The 19,747-nt window shown below is 43.3% G+C and overlaps 1 protein-coding gene and 1 pseudogene across 1 annotated transcript in view; one reads left to right on the top strand and one right to left on the bottom strand.

Annotated features, from left to right (window-relative positions):
- Positions 1–19,747, bottom strand: part of ALPK3 (alpha kinase 3) — a 60,502-nt gene that overhangs the window by 14,379 nt on the left and 26,376 nt on the right. The window contains 1 exon segment of the mRNA XM_025392047.1: positions 508–2,653. Coding sequence (XP_025247832.1) covers positions 508–2,653 — 2,146 coding nt within the window.
- Positions 6,453–6,570, top strand: LOC112629596 (annotated as a pseudogene).

The raw sequence follows: 19,747 nt of genomic DNA on the forward strand, positions 1-19,747 counted from the left end.
CCCCTACTCCACCTTGACCCCAGGCTGGGAGGGGCTCCCAGCTGAGGACCCAGACAGCAGTTGAGACAGGAACTTCAGTTTGCATTCTAGGTCCCTAACTCTAGAAGCCTGCATTTGAATCCTGTCCCCACCACTCTGTAATCATGCGACAACTCTGTAAAGGGGAATTGGTGATGATGGAGAACTAGAACACTACTGAAGCCAGGAAGCCAGGCCCTATGCTAAGCACTTTACCCATTCCATCCCATTTAAGCCTCACGCCATTGCAAAGGTGGTACTATTATCTCCACTCTATGGAGTGGCAGAAGCAAAACAAGAACTAGGCCTTTCAGATTCCAAAGGCTGTGAGAGAAGGGTACCTTTACCAAGGTAATTTGTGAATCCTGAGGAGGGATATGCTATCTGTCATCGGGTGGTGCTGTTAGCAGCAGCAGCGGTGTGCTGTCCGTGGCTCCATGGCGGCCCTGTCCTGTGAAGTCACCCCCCGCCTCCCTCCCCATTGCTCACCTTTCAGCAGGTCTTTGGCTTTCCTGGGCTTGGCCAGTGTCTCCTGCTTGCCTTCATCCAGGGCCAGCTCTGTGTTCAGACCGCCAGCCTTGGGGCTGGGGCTGAGGTCTCCTGCCGTCAGCTCCTCCTCTGCCCGAGGCACCTCCAGCATGGTCGCCTTTCTGCCCTGCGTAGGGGAGCGTCTCTCCCGCCCTGGAGTCCCTGGGGACCCAGGCACCAGGCTTTTCCTGGGCCCCCGGGGGGAAACCGTGGGGCTCTCCCTTTCTTCAGGTGTGGTCGCCTCCCCATCTCCTGCTGCTCTGACCTTAGGGAGAAATCTCTTCCTCCGGGCCCCTAGAGCCAGTTCCTCAGGTGTAGCTGCCGGGAGACCTGTCAGAGCCTCCCCGGGGAACTTCTCCTCTTGGGAGGGTTCCTGGGCTATGCTCTCTGTTGAGGGTCCCGGCCCAGGGACTGCCTGCCCACCTGCCTCCCCCAGCCGATCACCCACGCTGCTCTCCTGAGAGGCCCCCAGGAGGCCAGGCCCCTCAAGGGAAACCTCTCCCTCACCCTCACTGGCTCCTTCTGAGGCCAGTCCAGGGCCCTCCTCGTCTACCACAATGGCAGGGACAGTGAGGGAGCTGGGACCAGGACCCCAGGAGCCTCGGGCAGCAGCAAGGGCCTGGCGGCCAGCCTGCACCTCGCGGTCCAGGAGGCCAGTGAGGCGGCGGGAGGTACAGGGGCTCAGTAGCAGGGTCTGTGCACTCTGCACCAGGTGGTTGTTCTCCACACGCTCCAGGATACGCCTCGATGTCCGGGGACTCAACCCAGCCACTTCCACAGTGGGTGTCAGAGTGGCTGAGGGCGCCAGACCTCCGGTAGCTGCCCCGACCTGGGACTCTCCCCCTGCTCCACTCGTCTCTGTGCTGGACAGCTTTAACAGCAGAAGCAGGTAGTTCTTCAGGGAATCTATGAGGCCAGGGTCACAGCTCCGGGGACCTGGGGTCCGCCCCTCCACATCTGATACCTGGGCACAGGCCCCCTCATTGCTGGTGGCCATGGTTTCTGGTGGGTGACTCTGAGTGGGGGTCCCCGGCCCCAGGTGCAGTGTTGGGGCAGAACTCATCAGGGCCTGATCCTCAGAGGGCAGGAAGGCAGCTGTGCTCCTGTGCTGATAAGTCAGGGTACTGCTCGGCCCCTCCTTTGGGCTAGCAGTCAGCCCAGTTCCAGGAAGAGAAGGCATTGTGGGTACCTCCTGGCTCAGGCCAGCTGGAGGACAGCCACCCTGATCCACACACGGCACTCCCCCTGGCTGCTCCTCCTCGGGGCACTGGAACGGGCTGTCCTCCTGCTTGGCCTCGACTGGCCCTGATGACTGTGGCCCTTGGCATCTCTCTCCTCCCACCTGCTCCACACTCCCTTCATGGGGCGGTTGTGCTGGGAGCATGAGGTTCCCTGACAGGGGACCCAGCACAGTTTGCTCATGGTTCCTGGAGGCTGTTACTGCTGCCTCCTCAGATCTGGGCAGGAAACCAGGTTTTTCTGGGATACAAGACCCTTCTGGGATCTGTGTAAAACATTCAATACTCAGAGGAGCTCTAGGACCCTCTGTAGGTGGGAGTTCGGGGGTTCTGGATGGTGGGCCAAGGCTGGTCACTGCCTCCTGCTTTGACTGACCTTCCGTGGCTGTGGGTGCACTCCCTGCTGACTGCATCCCCGTCTCTTCCTGCATCCTTCTGTCTTCCTGTGTGCCCTCATCTGCCTGGGCCTTCCTGTCTTCCTGTACCTTCTCACCTGCCTGTGTTGTTTCTAGCTGTGTCTCTGCCCTTCCCTGTGTCACCATGCCCTTCTGTGCACTCCTGTCTGACTGTGGCCTCTTACTTTCTTGTGTCCCAGCATACACCTGTGTCTTCCTATCTGCCCATGTCCTCTGGGCTATCTGTGTTCCGTCTCCCCTGGTCCTTCCATCCACCTGAATCTTCCCATCTGCCTGCACATTCTTCTTGCTTCCAGTTCTCTGGTTAGCAGATGTTCTCCCATCCTCCTGGGTTTCCATATCCATGGGTTCAAAGATACCTTGACTTCCAGAGGTGCTACAACCAATGGAAGCTACATCAGAGCTGCTGCTGGCCGACACAGTAGGAGCCATGGTTGTCTGGCATTCCAGGACCTGAGAACACGGGGACAAAAGCAAGGATTTAACTACATGGACATTCAGATATCTTTCCAATCTGGCATCCCAGCCTCCTCTGACCTCATCCACAACTGCTCTGATGGGAATCTTGCTGCCTGGTTTCTCAGGTCTGCTGGAAGTTGGGAGGCAAAGACATGTGACAAATTCCCAAAGCCCCATCCATGCCCGCCCACCCTAATCTCTGATCTCAGTATCTGGACTGAGGAATATCTAGCATCCAGACCCAGCTCTTGCCCTTCCCACCTCTTCCTGAAGAAATCCTGCCTTTCCTGAAAGACGTTGCTCATGGCTTATTCCACCCCTCACCCCTACCACATGAAGGAGAATATCCTCTCCCCAGGGCTCCCAGAGCAGTCCTTCTCCTGTGGCACTACTTGCCTTGGATAGAATTATGGGTGAAGTGAGACAGTGCCAAAGGATGTCCCAATAATGGCCTCAATGTCCCGGCCTCCACCAGTAACATTGAGTGAGTGGTAATAATGGATGCCATCAAAGCAGAGAGGATTAAAGTAATTCTGAATGGCATCTATGCCAGGAAATTAACGAAACATTATAATGTTACCCTTTTGAACATGTATTTGCAAAGCACTATGCTAGGCCCCTGTACATGATATTATCCCACTTACTCCTCATACAGTATGAATACTTAGGAGAATCAGCCCCATTCTAGAGATAACAATGAAAGAAGGCATGCGATCTGTCCACCAACAGGTAGTCAGTAAGTGGCAGAGTTCAGATTTGCAGCTGGGTGTATTTCGCTCCAAATCCCATGCTCTTTGTTGTTATATCATACTGCCACCCACTTTTAAAGGACTTCGTGTCAAACATGGTGGCGTTTAACAGTGATTTGCCTCTTTTCCTCCAAGATATCATCAAAACCACTAAAGTAAACATGAAATAAACAAAGCAAAATCCTTTGTTAGTGAACTGGAGGCAAATAAAACCTAGTCTCAAAAAACAAACAAAAGGATAACGGCTTCCAAAAGCCAACAGATGCAGACACTGGGAAGCTGAGGAGGAGCAAAGTGATATGGGGAAATAAACAGGGCCACAGCTCAGCGCGCGGGGAGTGGAGCTGTTCAGCAGGTCTCAAGACGCTGGCAAAATCACAGCTACTGTAGACAAAGGTCTCATCCCATGGTTATAAACCCATAAGTCCACATGCAACAAGAGCTGCAGGGTCATGGAGGCCTGGGTGGAAACTGGCCGAAGACACGGGAGCTGAGCAGAGCAGACAAGGAGAAGAGATGGAATGGAGGAGGCAGATCTCAGAAAACACTGGCAACTACACTCCTGAAGAAACCTCTGGAAAATTGCTAAGCCAAGAACATTATGTTTTAGCATACAAAGACTAAAGGAATACTGTTCCCACAGGCCATGCTTGAGGAAATCACCAGGGAAGAATGCAGTCAACCAAAAGATGATTGAGGAAACAACAGCAAAAGAGCTGACGATAAGCACTAAATATATTTCATTTACATTAACATATATATTGATGCATATTAACATATAACTGTAGAAGCAAGACTAAAATCAAGTGGGGTTTAGAATGGCAAATCAGAATGTCAATGTTCTATGCCCTGACGATACAGATACAACAGAGCCAGCATGAAAGTGGAAAGGGGAAGAAAATAACCAAGTGAAGTAACTTCCTTGAGTGTGTCACCTGTAAAAGCCAGGCACCAAAGACATTACTCAAAGCTGAAAAACCAAGTAACAGAAATAGAGGATATTTACCTACATAAAGATAATCACTTAGAAATCAAACTTTAGGTTAATATGAGATAGAAAACGAATGAAGGCCGGGCACAGTGGCTCAAACCTGTAATCTCAGCACTTTGGGAGGCCAAGGCAGGCAGATCACCTGAGGTCAGGAGTTTGAGACCACCCTGGCTAACATAGTAAAACCCCGTTTCTACTAAAAATACAAAAAATTAGCCAGGCATGGTGGCACGCACCTGTAATCCCAGCTACTCTGAGGCTGAGGCAGGAGAATCGCTTGAACCCAGGAAGCGGAGGTTACAGTGAGCCAAGATTGCACCATTGCACTCCAGCTTGGGCAACAAGAGTGAAACTCTGGCCCATATAAAAGAAGATGAATGAAGAAAATGCAGAGAAAAAGTGAAAACACTGTATTATTTTTCATCATAAAAAATTAGTGGAAACTGAGTGAACAGATGAAATAATTAATGGTATTATATAAAACTGAAATTATAACATAAAAATATTTTTAAATATCAGAACCACACACAAAATCAAAGCAATCAGATCACAAAATGAAAGACTTTTAAATATATATAATTAAAATGTATGTAAATTAAGTGTAGAATTTAAAGTTACTTTACTAAATTAGGAATTTTCTGTTTTTTAAATTTTTAATTTTTAAATTTATTTTATATTTTAAAATTAGAGATGGGGTCTTGCCATGTTGGCCAGGGTAGTTTCAAACTCCTGGCCTCAAGCAACGCTCCCACCTCAGCCTCTTAAAGTGCTAGGATTATAGGTGTGAGCTACTGCACCCAGCCTAAATTCAGAATTTTGAATGAATGGTATGGATGTGGGAAAAATTGGTTTGGCAAATATCAGGAATAAGTCTGACTGAAGGATTTTTTTTTTTCTGAGATAGGTCCTTGCCATCTTGCCCAGACTGGCATGCAGTGGCTATTCACAGGCAGGATTATAGCCTCAACCTATTGGGCTCAAGTTATCCTCCCACCTCAGCCTCCCAAATAGCTGGGACTACAGGCTGACTGAAGAATCTTTTTTTTTTTTTTTTTCTTTTGAGATGGAGTCTTGCTCTGTCATCCAGGCTGGAGTGCACTGGCATGATCTTGGCTGACTGGAACCTTTACCTCTTGGGTTCAAGCGATTCTCCTGCCTTAGCCTCGTGAATAGCTGGGATTACAGGTGTGTGCCACCACACCCAGCTAATTTTTGTATTTTTTAGTAGAGATGGGGTTTCGCTCTGTTGGCCAGGCTGGTCTTGAACTCCTGGCCTCAAATGATCCACCCGCCTCAGCCTCCAAAAGTGCTGGAATTATAGGCATGAGCCACTGCACCCGGCCTGACTGAAGAATCTTAATAAAGATGCTCTTCCAACTTCTCTGACAACCAGATATTAACAGACAAAACTGCCTTGGTGCCAACAAACAGCAGTTAGTAATATACTACAGCCTCTTTTTTATCTTTTGATATTCTAGGATTAGAAAATGTTTAAAGACATAAGATCTATAAATCTACAAAGAAGGTGCAGACTGTGCATACAAGCCTGTTGCTGTTCACAAGACTCATGGAAATAGAACTTCTTGATGAAAGCTACCCTCACTCCGAACGCACTCTCAGCCAGATCAATCCCTCAGTTCTATTGAACCTACTTCTTGATCTCAATATCCATTTCCTTCATCTCCACTGCAAACTGCTTAATCGGAGCTGCCAACAATTCTGTCTTGCCTGGACTACTGTAAAGCCTTCTAATTGATATCCATGACTTTAGTCTTTGCCTCTGCTAAACTCTTTTCCTCACTGCAGCCCAAATGACCTTTCCAAAACACAAACCTGACTGTAACACTCCCCTCTTAAAAAACCTTTCAATGGCTTACCATCACTGACAGGATAAAGTCAAAAAACCCTAGCTTCAAAGAGCAAAAAGTTTAATCACACAGTAGCCCCTTCTTATTTACGGTTTTGCTTTCCATGGTTTCAGTTAACTGTGGCCAATCTTGGTCTGAAAATATTAAATGAAAAATTCCAGAAAGAAACAATTGATAAATTTTATAGGTCATTTCAAAGAGGCTGTGAAACCAAGAGCTCTTAATGCTGTGACCAAAGATGGAAGTTCTCTATAGGATGCCATGGCACTCGATGGTGGTACGTTTTCCTGTGGAGATTTAAGACTTAGGTGTTATATGACATAGTAATCCATGATTGTTGCCATGGGAGAGTTTTAAAGATTAACCAAAGTAAAAAGAAAAAACAAATTGTAAAATTTGCGCTGTTCTGAGCAGCATCATAAAATCTCATGCCATCCCACCTGGGATGTGAAACAACCCCTTGTCCAGTATAACCACAAGGTATACACTAGGCTGCCCATTACCCATTAAGTAGCTGTCTTGTTACCAGATCAACCGTCCTGGTATCTCAGGGCTTGAGTGCAAGTAACCATTATTTTACTTAATAAATGGCCCCAAAGTGCAAGAGTAGTGATACCAGCATATTACTATAGCTGTTTTATTTTATGATTATGGTTGTTAATCTCTTATGGTGCCTAATTTATAAATTAAACTTTATCACAGGTGTGTATGTATAAGAAAAAACATAATATATGTAGGGTTTGGTACTATCCACAGGGTCAGGCATCTGCTGGGGATCTGGGAAAGTATCTTTTGTGGATAAGGTGGACTGCTGTACTCTCTTGGCCAGGGTTACAGGCATCGCACAGCCTCTACAGATGGCAATTTGGCATTATCTATTAAAACTAAAAATACTTATACTCTTTAACCCAAAAATTCCATTCCTAGGAATTTATCATACAGGTATACCTTCATGTGCAGATGGACTTATATACGAGGATATTTACTGCAGCATTGTTTATGATAGCAATAGACTAGAAATCACCTAAATTCCAACAATACAGGACTGATCCAATGAATTATGGTATATCTACATTCCAAATAAATAAAACAAATATCCAAATAAAAAAGCAGGGTAAAGGATAGAAAATATAATACGCAACCTTTGTGTGGAAAATACACAGACACACACACATATTTTCAAATGTTAAAGAAAACAGCTCTGAAAGGATGCCCAAAGAACCTGCTTTGGCAACTGCCTTCAGGAAGAGGACCTGAGCAGTGGGGATAGCGAAGTGGGGAGACTTTTTCTCTATATATCTTTTGTACTTTTTGAATTTTATACCTTGTGCATGTGACATACAGTTAACAAAAATACAATTAAAAATGAAAGTATATATGGAAATCGACACTTGTGTGATCAGTGAGGCCCGTCCCTCAGCAAGAGTCCCAGATCTGTCTCTCCAGGTTCATCTCTTGGGTCCCTCCGCCCAACACTAACTTAACTGTACTGACAAATGTGCTATTTTGTAACTCCTTTATGTATTTTTTTCTGTGCCAGACATTCTCACCTTTCTCCTTGCCCTGCTGAAGGACTCCTTCTCATCCTTGAAGACCTCATTCAAGTTTCTTTTCTTCTTTAAAGACTTCCTGAGTTCTCTCCTCTATCCCAAAAAATGTTAGTGGCCCCCATAGCAAATTTACCTAATTCTATCATTACACCCCCATTCTGTGTGGTAGTTATTTATTTCATGCATATGTCACCTGCTAATCTGTGAACTCTTCCCCTCTGAAGAGGGCCCAGTACAGGCCTAGGAGTTGGAAATCAATAAATACATGGTGGATGACTGAATATTCTCTGTACAATTCTACAAGGGCTGACCCCTCTTACTAAACATTATGATGGAGGGTGTGTGTGTGTGTGTGTGGGTGTGTGTGTGTACATCTATATCTGGAACTGTGTAAAGATATGAGAAGGAATGTCATATATTTCTTAAAAATAAAAATGGTGTGAGCAGAATGAACCTAGTTGGCTCTATGTAAGCTTTTTTACTACAAGTGATATTAGGTTTAATTTGCCATCCTGTCTTCTTCCCTCTTCCCTCATAAATTCTCAGATATTAAGGACTCAGTCTATGGCCAGGTATGGTTGCTCATGTCTAGAATCCCAGTGCTTTGGGAGGCCACTGTAGGAAAATTGCTTGAGGCCCAAAGTTCAAAACCAGCCTGGCAACACAGCAAAACCCTGTCTCTACAAAAACACAAAATACTTAGCCAGGTGTGATGGCATATGCCTGTAGTTCCAGCTACTCTGGAGGCTGAGGTGGGAGAATTGCTTGAGTCCAGGAGTTGGAAGCTGTAGTAAGCTATGATCACACCACTGCACTCCAGCCTGGGCAATAGAGTGAGACCCTGTCTCTTCAAATAAAAACATAAAAATAAAAAATAAAAAGTTTTATTCACCTTTGCATCCTTCACAGTGCCAAACAAATAAGGGAAAGAACAGGAAAGAACAACCGAATGAAAAGTGTTATGGTTTATAACCCTCTAAGGGGTCATGGCCCTGGAACGCTGGTTTGGGAGAGCAAGGGACAAAACCAGGACCTTAACAGGGATGGGGCAGGGTAGTCACTTTTGCATAAGTTTGGTAGTTTGTAATTTTTAAATAATTGCTCTATTCCATATAAGTTGTTAAACTTATGTGTAGTTTTTCATAGTAGTCTTTTTTTTTTTTTTTTCACCCTGTCAATCCTTACAGGGGCTGGAGTGATAGCCCCTCTTTCATTCTTAATACTTGTATTTTGTGTCTTCTTTTTTTTTTTCTATGTAAGTCTTGCCAGAGGTTTATTGATATTATTTATCTTTTCAAATAATTAGCTTTGGGTTTATTTTCTCCACAGTTTTCCCGGTTTTAGTTTCATTGTTTTCTGTTCTTTTCTATCTATTTGCTTTGGGTTTATTTTTTTCTCTTCTTTTTCTAGTTTTCTAAGGTAGCAACTCAAGTTATTGATATTTCAGATCTTTTTTCTTTTCTAATATAAACATTTTAATGCTATACATTTTCCTCAAGGCACTGATTTAGCAGCAGCCAACATTTTGGTATGTTGTATTTTCACTTTCATTCAATTTAAAATGTTTTCTAATTGGCCTTAGGACTTCTTTCTTGGCCCATAAAAGTATGTTCTTTAAGTGTTTAGAAATTTTTCTATTATCTTTCTGTCATTGATTTCTAGTTTAATTTCATTTTGATCAGAGTGTATACTTTGTATTATTTCAATTACTTCACATTTGTTAAGATTTATATTATGACCCAGGATATGATCTATTTTGGTGAATATTTTATATGCACTTGAAAAGAATGAGTATTCTGTTGTTACACAGAGTATTCTATATATGTCTATTAGACAGTTGGTTGATAGTGCCATTCAGTTCTTTTATATCCTTACTGATTTTCTATCTACTAGTTCTATTGATTACTGAGAGAGGAGTGTTAAAGTCTCCAACTATAATTATTGTTTTCTCTATTTCTCTTTTCAGTTCTGTCAGGTTTTGCTTTGTGTATTTTGAAGGTATGTTGTTAGGTGCATACATATTTTTTATTGTTATGTCTTCTTGAATTGACCCTTTTATCATTAGATAGTTCACTATTTTTCCCTTAGTAATTTTTTTTTTTTTTTTTTTTGAGACAGAGTTTTGCTCTTGTTGTCCAGGCTGGAGTGCAATGGCATGATCTCAACTCAATGCAATCTCCGCCTCCTGGGTTCAAGTGATTCTCCTGCTTCAGCCTCCCAAGTAGCTGGGATTACAGGCATGCACCACCACACCTGGCTAATTTTTGTATTTTTAGTAGAGATAGGTTTTCTCCATGTTGGTCAGGCTTGTCTCAAACTCCCGACCTCAGGTGATCTGCCCGCCTTGGCCTCCCCAAGTGCTGGGATTGCAGGCGTGAGCCACTGTACCCAGCCAGTAATTTTCTTTCCTCAGAAGTCTACTCTGTCTGATATTAATATTGCCATTCCAGCTTTCATCTGATTAGTGTTTGCATGGTATATATTTTTCTATTATTTTACTTGTAACTGATCTATATCATTATATTTGAAGCGGATTTCTTATCAACAGCATCAAGTTGGGAAAGTTTTTCTGGTCCTGTCTCACAATCTGTCATTTAATTGATATGTTTAGACCATTTATATTTAATATAATTATTTATAGGTTTAGATTTTGCTCAATAATTTTATTATTTGTTTTCTATTTGTTTCCTCTGTTTTTCCTTCCTGTGTTTCCCTATTCTTGCCTCCTTTTAGATTAGAACATCTTTTAGTATTCCACTTTAACTTATATAGTTTGATTTTTACTATATCTCGTTGTATAGTATTTTTGTTGTTGCTCTAGGGCTTATAATATACATACTTAACTTTCCACAGTCTACTTAGAGTCAATATTTTACCACTTCAAGTGCCATACAGTAATCTCACCACCATATAGGTTTCTTTACTCTATACCCCTTTATGTTATATTTGTCTTATATATTACATTTGCATGCATTAAAAAACCTCCAGCAGATAATGTATTTTTTTTAACTTTTTACCTTCAAACATATTTTAAAGAAATCAAGATGAAATGATCTATTATATTTATCAGGATATTTACCATTTCCATTGCCCTTCCTTCATTCTTGATGTTTCAGGTTTCCTTCCTTCTGGTATTATTTCCTTTCTGTATGAAAAATTTACTTTAGCAATCCTTTTTTTTTTTTTTTTTTGAGACCAAGTCTGGCTCTATCACCCAGGCTGGAATGCAGTGGTACAATCTCAGTTCACTGCAACCTCAGCCTCCTGGGTTCAAGTGATTCTCTTGCCTGAGCCTCCTAAGTAGCTGGGATTATAGGTGCTCCCCACCAAACCTGGCAAATTTTTTTTGTATTTTTAGTAGAGAAGAGGTTTCACCATGTTGGCCAGGCTGATCTCGAACTCATGACCTCAGGTGAGTCTGTCTCAGCCTCCCAGAATGCTGGGATTACAGGCATGAGCCACAGCTCCCAGACTAGCAATTCTTCTAGAACAGGTCTGCTGACAATGTAGTCTCTTGTTTTTTCCATTATCTGAGAATGTCTTTATTTCACTTTCAATATTTCAAGATATTTTTGCTAAATGTAGAATTATAGGTTGAAAGTTCTTTTTTTTTCAGCATTAAAAAAATATGTTGTTCCACTTCCTTTTGGCCTCCATTGTTTCTGATGAGAAATCTGCAGTCATTCAAATCATTGCTCCCCTATAAATAATGTATTACGTTTCTCTGGCTACTTCCAAGAATTTTTCATTGTCTTTACTTTCCAACAGTTTGGCTATGAGGTTTCTGGATGTGGAATTCTATGGGCTTTTCCTGTTTAGGGTTTGCTGAACTTCTTGATCTATAGGTTTGTGACTTTTGCCAAATTTTGAAAGTTTTCAGCCATTATTCCTTTACGTATTTTTTTTTCTGCACCACTGTTCTTTCTCTTTCTGATTATCCAGTGACACAAGTGTTAGACTTTTTGATACTGCACCACAAGTCTCTGAGGCTCTGTTCACTGATTTTTCTGATTCTCTCTCTCTCCCTCCCCCTCTCTCTCCCTCCCTTCCTCTCTCTCTCTCTCTGTGTGGGCTTATGTGTTCAGATTGAATAATTTCTATTGCTTTAACTTCAAGTTCACTGACTTTTCCCTGTCATCTATCATTCTGTTGTTGTGCTCAACCAGTGAGTCTTTTTATTCAGTTATTGTAATTTTCAGTTCTAAAATTGATATTTGGGGCTGAGGTGGGTGGATCACCTGAGGTCAGGAGTTCAAGACCAGCCTGGCCAACACAGTGAAACCCCATCTGTACTAAAAATTCAAAATTAGCCAAGTGTAGTGGCACACATCTGTAATCCCAACTACTCCCTCAGGAGGCTGAGGCAGGAGAATCTCTTGAACCCAGGAGGTGGAGGTTGCAGTGAACTGAGATCATGCCACTGCAGTGTGCCAGGCATTCCAGCCTGGACAACAAGAGCAAAACTCTGTCTCAAAAAAATAAAAAATAAAAATAAAATAAAATTGATATTTGGTTCTTCATATCTTTTACCTTTTCTTTTTCTTTTTTTTTTTTTTCTTTTGAGACAGGGTCTCACTTTGTCCAGGCTGGAGTGCAGTGGTGTGATCTTGGCTCACTGCACCCTCAACATTCTAGGCTCAAGTGATCCTCCCACTTCAGCCCTGCAAATAGTTCAGCCTACATGCACATGCCACCACACCCAGCTAATTTTTTTGTATTTTTTGTAAAGACAGGGTTTTGCCATGTTCCCCAGGCTAGTCTTTTACCTCTTTGCTGAGACTCTATCTTTCCATTTGTTTCCAGAGTATTTACCCTTACTTGCCACATTTTTTTTTTTTTTTTTTTTTTTTGAGACGGAGTCTCGCTCTGTCACCCAGGCTGGAGTGCAGTGGCCGGATCTCAGCTCACTGCAAGCTCCGCCTCCCGGGTTCACGCCATTCTCCGGCCTCAGCCTCCCAAGTAGCTGGGACTACAGGCGCCGCCACCTCGCCCGGCTAGTTTTTTTGTATTTAATAGAGACGGGGTTTCACCGTGTTAGCCAGGATGGTCTCGATCTCCTGACCTCGTGATCCGCCCGTCTCGGCCTCCCAAAGTGCTGGGATTACAGGCTTGAGCCACCGCGCCCGGCCACTTGCCACATTTTTATAGTAAAGTCAGATGATTTTAAAGTCAGATGATTCTAACATCTGTGTCACTGTGGCATTGGTACTCTTTGATTGTCTTTCCATGCAAGTGGAGATTTTCATGATTTTTCATATGCCATATAACTTTTATTGTATTTGGATATTTTAAATATTACAAGACTCTGATTCTTGTTTAAATCTTATGGAGAGTATTAACATCTTTGTCTTGGAAGGCAATCTACCTAGTTGTGTTCAGGCTACAAATTTCATTCAGGCCTCTGAGGTTATAGCTTCAATCTCGGTTATATTTTCCAAGCCTTTCCGGTGCTATTTGGGGTTTTCTTATTGTTGTTGTCTTGTTTTTGAGATGAAGCTTTACTCTGTCACCCAGGCTGGAGTGTAATGGCACAATCTCAGCTCACTGCAACCTCTGCCTCCCAGGTTCCTGGGTTCAAGCAATTCTCCCACCTCAGCCTCCCAAGTAGGTAGGACTACAGGCATGTGCCACCATGCCTGGCTAATTTTTTGTATTTTTAGTAGAGAAAGTGTTTCACTGTGTTAGCCACGATGGTCTCGAACTCCTGACCTCAAGTGATCTGCCTGCCTCGGCTTCCCAAAGTGCTGGGATTACAGGCATGAGCCACCACACCCGGCCTGCAGGGCTATTTGGATCCGCCATGTGTGTGTGCCACCCAGTGGCCAGTGTGGGACTTGAATGATGGTTCATTAGTGTTTTTATTCTCAAAGTGTTTTATTCTCCAAGTATTTCATTCTCAAAGTTTTTCATATGCTCTTCAGAATCAGATCCATGCAGGAACAGCTTGGGAATGAGCCCAGAAATGTAAAAAGAGTTTATAAACCCAGAGGTCATTAATGATTCTCAGAGGTCATTTTCCCAAGCTTTTCCCTCTCCATAGTTTCCCCCATAGGGCCCCCTTTTTCAGTCCTCTGGCCAAATAGCTGGAGCTTCTTTTACCCCTCTCTGCCACATACTTTCACACATGAGTGTGTGATCTGCATCAAGGAAGAGACCCAGGAGAAAAAAAAAAGGAACAGGGGCTTGTCCCACTCTTAGGATCACAGCTCCTCTGAATGGAGAGGGAAGATTCTCTTCTCTCAAAGTTTTAGGCGCCTGTGACCTCTACTGCTACCACTGTCACTGCCAAGAAATCTCTTTTCCATTCCTGAAGTCTGATCTAGAGAGCTTCTGGAGCTCTCTCTGCCCATGTCAATGTTTACATCTGGTCTCGAACTCCTGGCTTCAAGTGATCCGCCCATCTCAGCCTCCTAAAGTACTGAGATTACAAGCATGAGCCAGTGTGCCCAGCAACCTGTGGGCCAATTTCTATCTTTTGGGGACTTATCTTCATTTCATGCTGAATATTACATTTGAAATACTTTTTAAAAATAATTTGAGGCTTAAGATGATGCTGTCATCCCCAGATATGATTTTTGTTTGCTTCTGCCAGGTGCCTGAGGGCACTAAGTATCTTGAACCACCTAATTCTAATTTCAGGGATTGAGATATTTCTTACCACATGACTTGGAGCTCATCAATACCTCAATACTGTGAGAGTAATTTACTTGATTCCCCTTTCTCCTAGGGTACAAACCTTCAGGGTCCCAACCCAAAACCCAGGGGGCTTACAAGGGCTCCCACTCTTGAGACCATGGGCTCTAATTTTTGTCTCCTTAGTCTCATGAGACTATCTAAACTATTGCTCAGTCTCTCATTCTCCTCTTCTGGCATAAGAAATACCTCCCAGGACAAAAGCTGTGTCAAATGCTGGGACTACCATTCTAGATTTCTATCTCCTCCCAGATCCTGGCCCAGTAATTCTTCACTTTGTCAGCTCTCCAGTGCCTTCAAGCAGATATTTTTATATTTTGCCTAGCTTTTCTAGTTGTCCTCAGTAGTTGAATTATCTAACCCAGCACTACCAGAAGCTGATATTGAATAACTGTTAGTTCTCTTCCTTTTCTGTGTCACTCCTGGCCTTAGATAATGTTACAATTGGTGCTAAACAAACCAAAGCAGTACACAAGACATAGAAAGGAAGAAAAAATGTTGAGAAGCTTTCAATGCATTTAGGCATCAAAATTAGGATAGGATGGTTTTACATTCCCTCTCTAGCCCACAATCTCACCTTTGTTTCATGCTATTCATCCTTCCCAGAATGTCTTCCTTTTTCTCTTTCAGCTAATTCCTTTCCACCTGAGAATATTATCTTTTATATTTTAAAATTATATTAATTTTTTTAATATGGCATTTCCCATAATAAATCTATACATGATGCCAACGAGTCTGGCCTCTTTCTAGATGCCTTCACTGGTGACTCCAGACCACACCATTCTCCCTCTCTGAAAGTCCTCTGTTGTCATCATTCACCACATCCTCTTTGCACTTCTTTCTAGTGAGTCCAGTCCCCTCAATTCAGTAGATAATTCTTCAAGGCAAGGATCATGTCTCTCCTCAATCTCCCTCAATTCAGCAGCTCTCAAAAGATATTTATATCCATGTCCTCCCTGAAAACTAAAGAGCCCTGATTGTGAGAGGAGAGTTCCCATGCTTTTGGAAGATCATCCTCAGGACCTTCAAGGCTTCTCGAAAAGAGACACTTAGGTCTCAAAGCATTCAGCAGGGCTCTCCCACACCTACATGGTCCTCTCCAAGGATTTTGGCAGATGGTGCATTCTACCATGTTCCCCTATGTACCTCAGCTCCAGAGATCTGAGGCAGTCCCAGAAAAAAAAATCTCATAAAAAGCAGACTTTGAGGGCACTGAAGGCTAGTTTCCATTCATCAGCTACCTCCTGCCCAGAGAGAGAGCTGTGTGAACAGCATGCCTGGGCTGGAGGAGAAGCAGACATTCTTAACAACTCAAGATGCCCCAGCTCTACCATCTGTTCCTCACCCATACCCATGAGAGACGCCTAACTCGAGCTTCCAGAGGTACCCCTATTCCCAGGAAAGAAAATCAAGACGGAGTAAGAGGGCACTGGCATAATATCCCAGAAACAGGGACCCTGAAAGTAACAAACCCTAACAAGAGACACGCTGGGCTCAAATGAATTAAAAAACAAACAGAACTTAAAAAGAGAGATGAGAAAGAAGATTTGGATCATGGAAATGGAGACTGTGGTCCCAAATGAGAAGGCTAAATACTAAGGTATTGGTTCTTCCAAAGTTTTACTAAAAGCCCATTCAAAATACAAATATGCCTTTAGTTATCCACAAAAGGATTTAACAGGCTTTATAATCTTGTTAAATGTAATTCATGACTATTTAAAAAATGGTGAACAAAAAATTATAAAGTAAAAAACAATGGTATCTAGGAGTTTGGAGAATTTCAAACAATGATTCTATAGTTTTCCTAGAGGAATAAACAAGAGATAATAGTTAAGAAAAAATTTTAAAGGAGTGTAAGAGAAGAACTTGCCCTGCCAGAAAGCAAACCTGTAAAAATTCAAACAAGATTGTCTTATAAAAAATCAACACACAGATGAATGCATTATGACAGATGTATATGTAGGAATTAAAATTGGCTCTAGTATGTATAAGAATTAGTGTATCAGGAAAGAAAAACTAAATAATAGATATGGTTTGAATATTCCACAAATAATGTTGAGGAAAATGACCTATTAGTCAAAAATCAAGCCAGAGACTGATGCTATATTATACACCCAAATACATTTCAGATTAACTTAAAAATCAAATGAAAGAATTCAAACAACAAAAATTAGCAAAAATACAGATTACTACTTAATCTAAGACCAGGGAAGGAAAGCATAAAAACTATGAAAAAAAGGTTAAAATATTTGTACTATACCATCTTATATAGTCATTAAAAATAAAGTTCTTTTGAAGATTTTTTAGAAATCATGGCAAATGCTCATGAAATGATGAGAAGAAAGCAGGATACTCATGCCTTTAATCCTAGCACTTTGGGAGGCTAAGGCAGATCATGAGGTCAGGAGTTCAAGACCAGCCTGGCCAAAAAGGGTGAAACCCCGTCTCTACTAAAAATACAAAAATTAGCCAGGCATGGTGGTATGTGCCTATAATCCCAGCTACTAAGGGGCTGAGGTGGGAGAATCGCTTGAACCCAGGAGGTTGAGGTTGCAGTGAGCTGAGATCATGCCACTGTACTCCAGCCTGGGCTACAGAGCAAGACTCCATCTAAAAAAAAACAAAAAAAAAGAAGAAGAAAGAAAGAAAGCAGGATATAAAACTGGATCAGAATAAAATGCATATTAAATGGTTAAAAAGGCCAGCGCACTGGCTCACACCTGTAATTCCAGCACTTTGGGAGGCTGAGGCAGGCAGATCACCTGAGGTCAGGAGTTTGAGACCAGCGTGGCCAACATGGTGAAACCCCGTCTTTACTAAAAATGCAAAAAATTACTCAAGCGTGGTGGCAGGTGCCTCTAATCCCAGCTACTCTGGAGGCTGAGGCAGGAGAATCGCTTGAACCCGGGAAGCGGAGGTTACAGTGAGCTGAGACCACGCAGACTCCAGAGACAGAGCGAGACTCTGTCTCAAAAAAAAAAAAAAAAAAAAAAAAACAAAAACAAAAGTGTAAAAACCTACATAAACTACATATACACATAAAAAGATTGGTAGATACACCAAGATGTCCCTTCATCTCTTGGGTGATAATCATCTCTGGATGGTAGATAATAGGTGGATTTTTACTTTCTTTTTTCTTTCTTTATTTCTTCTTTTTTGAGATGGAGTTTTGCTCTTGTTGCCCAGGCTGGAGTGCAATGGTGCAATCTCAGCAACCTCTGCCTCCTGGGTTCAAGTGATTCTCCTGCCTCAGCCTCCTGAGTAGCTGGGATTACAGGCACCCACCACCACCCCCAACTAAATTTTGTTTGTATTTTTTCTAGTAGAGATGGGGTTTCACCATGTTGGCCAAGCTGGTCTTGAACTCCTGACCTAGGTGATCTACCCGCCTTGGCTTCCCAAAGTGCTGGGATGACAGGCATCATTGTGCCTGGCCTTACTTTCTACTTCAAGTTTTCAGAGTTTCCTCCATATTTTCTACTATGACCATTTTTTTAATAATAAAAATATAACTGTTTTTTCAAAAAAATTTGGCAGGATGAGAGTATGAAAAAACAGACCAGGCTGTTTTATCACACTTGTAATAGCAGCACTTTGGGAGGCCAAGGTGAGAGGATCACTGGAGCCCAGGAGTTCGAGACCAGCTTGGGCAACATGACAACACCCTGTCTCTACACAAAATTTTTTAAAAAAGAAAAAAATAGCCAGGCATCGCAGCACACGCCTGTAGTCTCGGGCATGGAACCTGGGAGGCTAAGGCAGGAGAATCGCTTGAGCCCAGGAGGTTGAGACTGCAGTGAGCCATGATCGCACCACGGCACTCCAGCCTGGGTGACAAACAAAGCAAGTTCCTGTCCCAAATAAAAAAAAAAAAATCAAATTCATCCACTAAAAAGCAACAGCTTAAAAGTATACATACTCAAGCCTGTAATCCCAGCACTTTGGGAGGCTGAGACGGGCAGATCACGAGGTCAGGAGATCGAGACCATCCTGGCTGACACGGTGAAACCCCGTCTCTACTAAAAAATACGAAAACTTAGCCGGGCGAGGTGGCGGGCGCCTGTAGTCCCAGCTACTCGGGAGGCTGAGGCAGGAGAATGTCGTAAACCCAGGAGGTGGAGCTTGCAGTGAGCTGAGATCTGGCCACTGCACTCCAGCCTGGGCGACAGAGCGAGACTCCGTCTCAAAAAAAAAAAAAAAAAAAAAAGTATACATACATAGATGTTAAACGTGTTTCACATGTATGACCTATTTAACAATTTTTTTAAGTTAAAAAAAAAAAAAAGGTTTTTGGCTTTGTTCTGTATCTGTGGGTGGTTTTTTTGTTTTTTTTTTTTTGGTTTGGTTTTTTTTTTAAGACAGAGTCTCTGTAGCCCAGATTGGAGTGCAGTGGCGCAGTCTCGGTTTACTGCAACCTCCGCCTCCCAGGTTCTAGCAATTCTCCTGACTCAGCCACCCAAGTGGCCAGAATTACAGGCACATGCCACCATACCCGGCTAATTTTTTGTATTTTTAGTAAAGATGGGGTTTCACCATGTTGGCCAAGCTGGTTTCAAACTCCTAACCCCAAGTGATGAACCTGCTTCGGCCTTCCAAAGTGCTGGGATTACAGGCGTGAGCCACCACGCCTGGCCTAACCATGAGGTTTTTGTAGGAGCAGTGGAACCAACACAGACAACTTCTCAGTTACCACACTGCCTGAGCCCCTCCTCCTACCTTTGAGAGGCAAGGAAGAGGGGGCTGGTACTTCCTCCTCTGGCCCTACCAGGAGGATGCCACCATCTGGTATGCGGTTCCTCACCCTTTAGGCAGAGAAGCTAGATTTGCACACTAACTTGGCCAACAGGCTGGTCCCTTCCTAAATGAGCTATGAGGGCCTATGAGAGCCATCTCTTCCAAAAGGCCCTGCTGTCCAGCCTGTGGGCTGTTAGGCATGTGCAGCAGCCCTACAAAGCCTTCCCTGGGCCACTGTGAACTTACCACTCCATTGGCCAAAACTACGTGAGACCAGGCATGAGGGGGGCAAGAGTCAGGAACAGGTTCCAGAAAGTCTAGTTTGAAGTCCCTGAGGTTTGTTCCACTCCAAAGCCCTCTGAACTACTGTTCCTACAGTCTGACCTTAGCACCCATGAAATAAAACCATTTCCCATGGTCACCCTTGAAACTAGTCTTTCTCTCCTTCCCGCCATGAAAGTTCTCTCCGTGGGAAAGCCCCTCCTGTTCTCCACAAAGCATCC

Source organism: Theropithecus gelada, chromosome 7b (assembly GCF_003255815.1).
Source record: "Theropithecus gelada isolate Dixy chromosome 7b, Tgel_1.0, whole genome shotgun sequence".
In the NCBI taxonomy this organism is placed as follows: Eukaryota; Metazoa; Chordata; class Mammalia; order Primates; family Cercopithecidae; genus Theropithecus; species Theropithecus gelada.